The sequence below is a fragment of the Prionailurus viverrinus genome, chromosome B2, assembly GCF_022837055.1.
Source record: "Prionailurus viverrinus isolate Anna chromosome B2, UM_Priviv_1.0, whole genome shotgun sequence".
In the NCBI taxonomy this organism is placed as follows: Eukaryota; Metazoa; Chordata; class Mammalia; order Carnivora; family Felidae; genus Prionailurus; species Prionailurus viverrinus.
This window is the reverse complement of record NC_062565.1, coordinates 120,111,804-120,122,511: the sequence shown is the minus strand read 5'-3', so window position 1 is coordinate 120,122,511 and position 10,708 is coordinate 120,111,804. Positions and strand designations below refer to the sequence as shown.

Here is a 10,708-nt window from a genome sequence, read left to right as displayed (position 1 = left end):
TGTCTGAGAAGTTAACACCTAGAATGTTTTAGGAAGCCAGCCAATAAACTTCACCCATTATAAAGCCTCACTAGGAATCCCTACAGTGTAAGGTGTGGATCCAGAAAGGAAACTTTTGCTAATTATAATTAGTTAAGTTTTTCTGCAGAATGTATTACTCGGTGTTCTATTATGTCGCAGAAAGACGTGATTTTCGTAACCAAGAGATTTCTTTACGTTCAACTGTCCCAAAATAGCCTCATCCAGTACTTGGCAGTATATTACCTGTTTACAAGACTGGCTGCATGATTTGTAGAGACCGGGACAAAATAAAAACATGGAGATCTTTTTTCAAAAATATGGACAAAAGTGCCCTTGAGTATAAAGCTTTTTCCTTTTTTCTGCAGTCTTTCTTGAGCTGCTATGATGTTTGATTTTTATTTATAATGTCCCACTTCCTCAGATATGGAGGTGTTTGCAGGGCAAGTGCAGACCCCCACAGATGCCTGGAGACCCTGCCCTAGGACTCAGTACACCTGGCCCACCCATTGCCAGTTTTCTCCTCCCACCAACTGCTGAAACAATATGCGTGCCCAGACTGGGGGTCTAGGAAGCCGAGGAAGGCATCTGCCCTTCCCCTGGGCCTGCCACCTCAACCAAAGGCAGATTGCTGACAGCCTCGGGATTGTAACCTCCACATTGGGCCCCACTCAAAACGTGGGCTGAGGGTGGGTAAAAGGATTGCACTGGCTGTGGCACCCTTCTAATGTGCTGTGGACCTGCCTGGATGAGATAACAACCGCCATGACTTACCCTAAGACCATGGAGCGCCATCTTGCTTCAACCCTCCCTGCCCTGTATCCGGTCCTCCAAGAGGGCAGTCTTAGTAGGTCAGGGTGAGGAAGATGAGGCTGGACCAAGTTGAAGGTGCCGGTGGTGGAGGGGCTGGGGGACAGGTGGCCAAGAACTAGTCCAAGGGAGCAGGGGAAGTTGTATAATGCAGGATAATCGCATGCAATGTGTTTTGAGGGTTCCAAGCCCCCCATGCATGCTCTGTTGTGTCTTAGGACTTTACATACAAACTCCAAGTCAAAGATAAAATTTTTAAACGTTTCAAGATGACAAAAACAGGCATCAAACCCCAATAGCAGAGTTCTGTGCCACTGGGCTGTTCATGAGCCCAAAGAAGGGCCCTGCCTATTTCATTTCAGAGATTAAATGAGCTCTGCAGTAGCAATTAAATGATGAAGCAAAGAAAATCCAACGGGGGTGACAGTGAAACTGCCAGATGGGAAGGTGCAGGAGCTGAGAGCCAGGGAGTTCCAATAGTAGCAGCTTTTCCTGACACAGACATTGCCCTTGCAATATTAACAGGAATTTAGGGAGCTCAAGTAGGAAATTGAAGATACTGAAAGCTACATAAAAAGATTTCGGGTCTGAGGAAATAAGCTACCTTTGATCTTATAAGGCAAATAAGAAGTGCTAAACACTTCTGTCCTCTACGACAATATATTTAAGACTTGGAAACACAAATATGATCTGTCACTTAGGATATAGTATATTGGGGGACTCCTGCGTGGCTCAGTTTGTTGAGAGTTTGACTCATGGTTTTGGTCTAGGTCACGATCTCACACTTGGTTGGGATGGAGCCCAGGTTCCACACCGACAGCACAGAGCCTCTGTGGGATTCTCTCTCTCCTTCTCTCTCTGTCTCTCCCCCACTTGCTCTCTCTGTCTCAAAAGTAAATAAATAGATAAATAGATAAATAAATAAATAAAATATATTGGAATAGAACAGAACAGATATTAAAGGTGTGACATGAAAACAATTATTCAACTGATCATCCACCAAATTCCTCTCGGTGATACTATCGTATCTTCTCTTTATATTCTCAAACCTGACTCGATTCCACCCCACTCTAATTCAGTAACTTTGCCTCCCTGCTTTCCGAAAATGTGAAACACACAATTGAAAGGCTGAAAGAATGTAGGGCCCCAGGGATGTATGATGGAGGCAGGAAACACGGATGACTCCCAGATTTTTAACTTGCCAACAGGAAACATACAGTGTTGTAGAAGAAAGATGACATTTGGTGAGGAAAGATGATGGGTTAGGTTCGGATTGGACGGCACACAATCTTGTGTTTTCTACGGCAAAGAAGGAAGCACATTACCTGGTAGACCTCTTCGGGATCCAAAACAACTTATTCCACCCTTAGGAAAACTGTTCGGGTCCATATACTGAGTAACAAAAACAAAAATCCCAGATTTGTATAGGGGTTGGAGTCTGGGTCTGGGCTACAGTTAATTGCCATGCAATTTAGTGGCCTAGTGGTGCTAGAGGTGTTCATAATGGTAAAAAAAAAAATGCAGTTTAGATTTTATGGAAGTTTTCAGTGGGAGAAATATAATGCATTCCTCTGGGGTTCTGAGCAAGGCTATGCTATTTACAGTGAAGGATAAAACACCTTTTGAAAGATGGCTCTTTGGGTGCTATAGAGGCCAAATAGTGATGGGACACTTGACATTGTGATACCAAGTGATCATCTGTGTCTTACTAGCCATGATTATGTAGGTCTTCTTGTATCTTCAAAGTCATAAAGTTGGGTGGGTCTGGCAAATTCTTGGTGAAATGGAAACTATACACCCGGAACCAAGACTGAGCAAAGCCGGACAGCATGAGCCTGGAGCCCATGTCACCCACCACAGTTGCACCAGTGTCCCTTACATCTCACATTTCAGCAAACTGAAGAGGATGAAAAGACCTAGCATGGTTTATGGATAAGCTGTCTCAGTCTGTGGGTGCAAACCAAAAATAGACAGCAGTGGCCTTACGGACTTGCGTTAGCCCAGGGATGAAAATCTTCTCAATAGGAAGACTTTTGTTTTGACTAATTATATTAATTGAAGGACACCAAAAAGTTATTCTACCTGAACTTCACTCTTCATTAGCATTTTATTCTTTTTTAAAGTACTTCTCTCTGAATGTCCCCTAAAGTGTCTCTTGGGCCTTCATCCACTCAAAAGGGAAACTCTGAGAATAGTATGTTTTATTGTGAATGCTTGAATATGAACAATTAAATTAACTTAGCCAATGGTTATTGCTTAGGAGCTCAAATTACTGGTGGGAAAGGACACAGCACAAATAGTTGTTCCCAGCCAGCAGTGAAAGGGAGCTCCTAGGAGATGGTAGAAAGTAGAGGCAGGGCAGGCTGGGGACTCAAGTGGAATTTGCCTGTCCCATAAATGCAACCAGGATGAGTTATAACAAGGATCTTATCCATTCTTACCTTTGAAATGATCTATACTCCTTAGCTTAGTACAGACCTCAGAAGCTAATGAAATTTGTCCTTTGGCATGAGACATAGTTGAGGGCTTATCTTTACATTTGGGGTGTGTGTGTGTGTGTGTGTGTGTGTGTGTGTGTGTTTGAACACAATAAATATGTCAGCACCCAAGCAATGCTTGGGAAGATAGTTCATGCGTTTTCATTTCTGAGAAATATTGTTGGTTTTTCTGGTTGGGTCACAATGGTAGGAAAGCATTGGCTTTGAAGGCTGACAGACAGAGGTCTAAATACGTAGCTCCAGCATTTAGTGCACATAATTTCTGCAGAGCTGGTTTCCTCATTAATTATTCCTATGACTAATAGTAGCAAGAAAAACAAAATACTCCTCATAATCCACATAATAGGAAAGCAAGGTAAGCAGTTTATACACATGTCCTTTTATTTATGTAGATATATGTAGTTTTTGATTCAGATTTTGAAATTTCTGCCTTCCTTGACTCTTATAAATACACTTAGAGAAGTTATTCTCCATGAAGGGTTAATTTTGACCTTACGTCATTTTCTGAACCAGCTAAGTGGTTCATTCCACAGAACCCTGCAGTTATTCCTGCATGAACTCTGATTTCTAATCAGAAAATATTATGTTGGGTGCGTTTAGGGCAACTTTATCAGTAAGTGGCAGGGCTGTGAATAATCCATCAATAACACATTACAAAGACAACGTAGACCAGGACTAGGTACTTTCAGAGAGCCAGCAGTGCAACTGGGCACTGTTGTCACGGCATTTCCTCATTTATTCCTGATGTCCTAATTGATGATTACCTGAACCACAGCTATTGTTCTGTGACTTTCAATGTCTGAGCTCTCCATTTCAACTTTTTTCTTTTTTTAATTATACAAAACCTTATACAATGTAGCAGCTGTACTTTCAGGATTTACTAAATTGAGAAAAATACATGTGGACAAAAGCTATTATGGATTCAGTAAGGCTTTTATGTGAATTTTTAGTTTATGAATTAAAAATAAACACATATTTTAAATAGTAGTACATACATTATATTTATGTGCCCTACAACATAGGGCATAAGTGGTCTAATTAGTTCTTTGCAAGAGTTCTGCTGCCTCCCGTTGGCTGAAGCAGACAACTTGGGAACCAGAGCTCGTTAGGATTAAGAGATGCAGCTCAGGAACAAGTGTCAAGGTCAGGTTTTACTCTGAGGACAGTCTTGCAGAATGAAGCCTGTTTCCCATCTCCAATGTGTCTTGTTTCGAATGGATCCATGGCCCTGATGCCGTTTGGTATGCAGGTAGCCAAGAAATTAATAGCTTACTTGTATAAATAATTGAAGTGTAGAGGAGGGGACTGATGCTATAGCAATGGTCTAGTTCGTTTGGGGGAAAATAAGCCAGTATTATTTTTTTTTTATAAAAAGCTTCCTACAAGAAGAATAGAAAAATAAACAAGAGAGAGCACATTTGAAGTATCATTCTCCATTTACCGATAGGTACAACAGCTTCAAAACATCACTGGACAGAATTTCTGCAATTTTATCTAAAGATTACACTCTACATAGTGCGAGTGACCAGAAGTCTAGTATATATTTTTAAGCCTCCCTGATTGATTTTTCTTATTGCTTATGAGTGTCAGTGTAAGTTTACACTTGCACTTGAGAGAAGGACACGTTTCTAAGAAGACAACATTCCTGACTCACCATCAAAGGGAAGGAATGAGGGCGGGGCATGAGGAGCTGTGAGCCTTTGAAAGGTGGTCAATACACCTGTTCCTTGACTTTACCGTCTCAATCACAAACAGGTACTATGCTACAAAGGCATTCATTCATATTCCTTTCATCCTCTTTAAGTTATCTTTAACTTCCCCCCAAATTCTCTGAGCTCTGTCTGAAGGATATTAACATGCCAATATGAAACAGCTTAATTTCATATAAAATATTTCCAAACAAATTTATTTACAAAATCTGTAACATGTAAAGTTTATGTACCTCTATTTACTTAGCTATCTCTTCTTTTCATTTCATAAAACAGATTTGTACAGAACAGTCTGTGAAAATAAGCAAAGATTTAAGGCTGTGAATCAAAGATTTGAGAAGAGGAATCACCCTATTATTAGTTTCTTTCAAATTTTAACTCTACCTTAAAATAGTCAACATATATTCTTTTAGTTAAAATGAATTAAAATTCATGTGGCTAAGGGGCATCCGTGTGGCTCAGTCAGTTAAGCGTCTGACTTCAGCTCAGGTCATGATCTCACCGTTCGTGGGTCCGAGCTCCCTGTCAGCCTCTGGGCTGACAGCTCGGAGCCTGGAGCCTGCTTCAGATTCTGTGTCTCCCTCTCTCTCTGCCCCTCCCCCACTCACACTCTGTCTCTGTCTCTCTCTGTCTCTCTCTCTTTCTCAAAAATAAATAAACATATATTTTTTTTAAATTCATGTGGCTAAGACACGCTATCATATGAGAAAACTGGAGCTATTCCTAAAGTGTACAATGCCAGTTTGGGTGTTAGCTATTCCAAAATAATACTTGGTTATATTTGGGTCACTCAGCTTTATATTTCCAATGTCAAATACAGTGTCTGGTGCAAAGAAAGGACTCAAAAGTCACACATTTGTGAATGTGAAAATTATACATATTTTACTCCAAATTTCTAAACAAGAAGTCCAGAAACCATCTTTTTGTTCATTTGCTTTTTGATTGTAATAAATTATGTTACCCAAAAGTAAGATGTAGTGTGTAATCACATAATCATCACACACGCTTTTTGTGAAGGCAGCCTCTGTGAAATGGAGACAAAGCACTGTCAGGGTTCAGAAAACACAGGAGTTCCAGGGTTTTTTGCACAATGTTCAGTGACTAGGAAGTTCCATATTTCAACTCTCTACAAAGTCCTTTTAGACTAAAAAAAGTTCCAAGAACTTTAATCTTGTATTTACTTTTCAAACAAAGTATATTTTAAAGAGGATTTTGGCCCCAGGGTGCCTGGGTGGCTCAGTTGGGTTAAGCATCCGACTCTTGGTTTCAGCTCAGGTCATGAGTCCTGCATGGGGCTCCCCTCTCACAGTGTGGAGCCTGATTGAGATTCTCTCTCCTTTTTATCTCTGCCCCTCCCCAGCACTCTCTCTCTCTCTAAGTAAATAATAAATAAACTTTAAAAGAAAAAAAAAAGATTTTTGTCCCTAAAGCATCTAGCTTACAAGTTAGGCAGAAACTCTTCTTTTGCTTCTCTGTTTTTTGGACAACTGAACATTGGTAATGAATGTGGGAGAAACTACAAAGCTTAAAATTGTTTGAAGAAACAAGTAGGAAATTCAGAGAAGATGTTAGAAATTACCATAGAAATTAGAAACCCATAGAGGAAAACTAAGAATACTAAATAGGAAGTAATCAGGATTTTTTTTTTTTGGCCTATAACTAAATTCAAAAAAAAAAAATGCTGAAGTACATAAGGACAACAAATGCTTTAGAACAACTAAATGTTGAATATAATATCCTCCCACTTGCAGATGATTACACTTGCCTCTCTTGATTGAAGTGCTTAATTTCACACTTGACCTTAATTCCATGTTAGTTTCCAAATCCCTGTAGCCATCTTGTCACTCTATATCTGCTTCCTCAGAAAACAAATTGATTGTTGACGAATCTCTCCTTAAGACTTTACCACTTATGATAAGTTTTATTGCCTTCCGAAACCATGGGTAAAAGAAAGCATATATCAAGGGATTCATAGCTGAGTTGTAATAAACACACCACACTAAAATCTCATAAACATAAGGAGGAGTTATAAAATTCATATAAGCATCAATCACGGCATCAATAATGTATGGCAGCCAAGAGACAAGAAATGCTGTCATAGCAATACCCAATGTTTTAGCAGCTTTTCTCTCTCTCTTTGCTACCCGTTCTTTGTAACTCTCTGAGGAAGACTGAGCATGGCTGGCTGAACTTTCTATCTTCCTAGCCTGATGTTTGGCCACCAAAAAGATCTTACCATATATAAACACCATGGCGACAGTGGGTATAAAGAATAGAAGGAAACAAAGTAGAACCCAATTTTGATTCAGTGGCGCCTGACACCCTCCTACACAGGTGAGAGCAACAACCAAGTCCTCGATTCCTTCCTCATTGGCCCCAGTGTAGAAGATGGAAAAGCTATAGGTGATGGAAAAGAACCAAGAGAGAACAATGCATATGCCTGATACCAAGACAGTAAACTTGGTTGGATAAGTCAGAGGATCAGTTACAGCAATATATCTATCAACGGAGATACAGCATAAATGAAATAAAGAGGCAAAACAGAAGGAAGTATCAAAACATGTATGAAATTTACAGTAACTCTCCCCGAAGTACCAGCAGCTCTCCACAGACCTCACTGTGCTGAAGGGCATGACAGTCACCCCCACCAAGAAGTCAGCGCAGGCCAGGGACACGATCAGAAAGTTTGTAGGTGTGTGCAGCTGTTTGAAGTGAAGGATAGCAATAATAACCAGTAAGTTTCCAAACATGGCCAGCACAGCCCCAAAACCAAGGACTGTGTACAGAATTGCTCGAGGACCCGGTGAGTACGAGGTTTTAATGCAGGATCCATTCACATTCTCATAGCAAAGTTCCACAGCTGCAGCTTGGGTGGAGTTGTTCACCATTGCCCTGTGGTTTGAATTACTTTAAAGTTGTCAAATTCCCGTGCTCGCTTCGGCAGCACATATACTAAAGTTGTCAAATTCCCTATTTAAACGATTTAACACAAGAAGAGGTTAACTTCAAGAGTGTCTAGGAGGGGGGAAATATCCGGTTAAAATGGAGGCTAGTAATTTTCTACCTTTTTTTTTTTGGCATGTTAACTACCACCCCTTGATCTTTCTAAAAAGTATCCCCATGTTTTTAATATATTTAGAGTGGGAACTTGTTTCAGAAAGCCATTAAATTATAGTCAAGTATAGTACAAAATAAATAATTGGCAATACATTTAGTCCAACGATATATATGTACATCTTAGGTATTAGATTGAGATCAGATAATAACAGATTAATATATATTAAAATGTAATTGGCTCATCATTAGAAAAATCCCCTTTTTTGTGTGACTTTACCTTTGGAAATTTCACCTGTAACCACCTGAGTTGAGAAATAATTAGGCTACCAAAGGTTGAGTTATATTCACTAAGTTATCTCCCCTGAGTAGCTACTTCAGCAGTAATGACAAGCTATACTCCATTTTTTCAAGAAGGGAAAAATAAATTACGTCTTCAAATTATGACCTCAAAATCCCTATAGTATAGCATGTGAAGACCGAGGAAACATTTGTTCATAATAGCTTGGTAACTTACTTAGGTAACACGCTTCTTCTATTGCTTATATTTTCAGAGTTTGGGTGTGTTTGTTTTTTCTTTTTTATTTACTCATGGTTTGGACAGCTTGAGATGATTTGCAGAACTATTCTTAGAAAGTGATACTAATATAATTTGTGTGTAAGTATTTTCCAGGCTAATAGCTAGTGTCAGATGTCTAAATTCGATAAGATTGTTTGAAATAAACAATAATTCCCCTAGATGATAAGATTGATTTAAGTAAACAATAATTCCTCTAGACCTTCACCTCTCCATTCTTAAAAAAAAAATAGTATAGTTGTAAAACTAGCACAGAGAAGTAGGCACTCCCTGGAGTACACTGGATCTAATTTGTAGATTAGTCACGTCTCTGGCAGGAATGGATTCAAGCAAAGTTATCCAAAGTTCAAAAAGAGAATAAGGTTCTTTCTTTAGGTATCTGAGAGTTTTTCTTTTAATCCTGAGACACACAGTCTTAAAACAGTTTGCAGATCTCACCAAATAACAGTGAATAATTAATTTTTACTTTATTTAATCATGAAAAGGTATAATCTTGCATCTAAATCTTAATGTTTGAACTAGAGAGTGGAGTATTTGTATTGCCATGTATCCCATATCATAGGTCTGACCTCTGTTGAAAGTGAAGGATCCTAGAAAAAGCTATATGCATGGGGCGCCTGGGTGGCTGCATGGGGCGCCTGGGTGGCTCAGTCGGTTGAGCGTCCGACTTCGGCTCAGGTCATGATCTCACAGTCCGTGAGTTTGAGCCCCACATCGGGCTCTGTGCTGACAGCTCAGAGCCTGGAGCCTGTTTCGGATTCTGTGTCTCCATCTCTTTCTGAACGTCCCCCATTCATGCTCTCTCTCTCTCTCTCAAAAATCAATAAAGGTTAAAAAATTAAAAAAAAAAAAGAAAAAGCTATATGCATACATATAGGTGTGTATACCTTTTATCTATTTATCTATACTCTCCAAGTAGTAGATTTCACTAGTCTGTAAATTTTAAGTGTTTGTGTACAGGGGTATGTCGGTGTGGGGGGTGTGGGAGGCAGGGGTATACACCCATGGTGTTTTCAGGCTTTGCCATTCTGGGTGTTTTAAGTCAATTCATTTTTCCTTTTATTTCTCAGTTTAATGCTTTATTTAGGCCCTCACTGGTTTAATGGCATAAATCTATGCCCCATCTTTACTCCTGGGATTCCCCACTTGAGTGCATCCATGTACTCACAAGTTAGTCTACCCAATAAAATCTCCATTTGACATGCTCTGTATTTTCTTCTTCTTCCTCAGCTATCCTGATAAAGTCTACCAGATCTCTTATTTTATTCTCAATCTGACTAAAGGAATTTTACCATTGCCACCATAGATGATGCCCTACCTGAAAGTCTGAGTGTCTATGTAAAAGATAATATCCTCCCCAACCTTTAACCACCACCACCACCCCCCCCACCATTTCATTGGTGTCCAAGTAATGCTTCTACTGTGCAAAAAAAAAAAAAAAAAAACAAACAAACAAACAAACAAAAAAAAACCCTGAGCCCTTCTTCAGGTCTTCATACTCGGACCTTAGAATAACAGATTTCAGTCCTATAGAAGGTCTTAAAATGTGTCCTTCCATAGAAGCAAAGACCCTTGAGAAGTAATGAGTACTCCTAAGACCCACATCTTTGTGCTTAATACTTTTCACCAGTAAAATAAAATAGAGCTTCAAAAAAACATGGTTCATCCAAGTGATGGGACAGGGAAGGTATAGGAATAAACTGGAATATATTTTTATATCAGAAACTAAGACAGAGATTTTTTTTTAATGTTGGCATTTTATAAAGACACTGTTGCTAACTTGAATAGACTGCCACGAGTCAAATTTGTATAATTTGCGTGCCAAAATAATGAGGGAGAATAAAAGGTTGTAAATGGGTGTGTTGTGTGGGGAAAGGGAATCTATAAAGCCATGCTAATGATAGATAGATTAGATAGATAGATAGATAGATAGATGATAGATAGATAGATAGATAAAGAAGGGCTCTTCCTTACAGTAGAATACCAAGCACAACTGACATAGAGAGAGAAAGTGCTAGAGCTGGAACATCATAATTTTGGAA

General features: G+C 39.3%; 1 protein-coding gene across 1 annotated transcript; it reads right to left on the bottom strand.

Moving 5' to 3' along the window:
• Positions 1–6,699: 6,699 nt before the first annotated feature.
• TAAR9 (trace amine associated receptor 9) lies at positions 6,700–7,923 on the bottom strand. Its single transcript, XM_047859836.1, has one exon. The coding sequence runs from the start codon at positions 7,921–7,923 to the stop codon at positions 6,877–6,879; it is 1,047 nt and encodes a 348-aa protein (XP_047715792.1). The 3' UTR covers positions 6,700–6,876.
• Between the last annotated feature and the right edge of the window lie 2,785 nt (positions 7,924–10,708).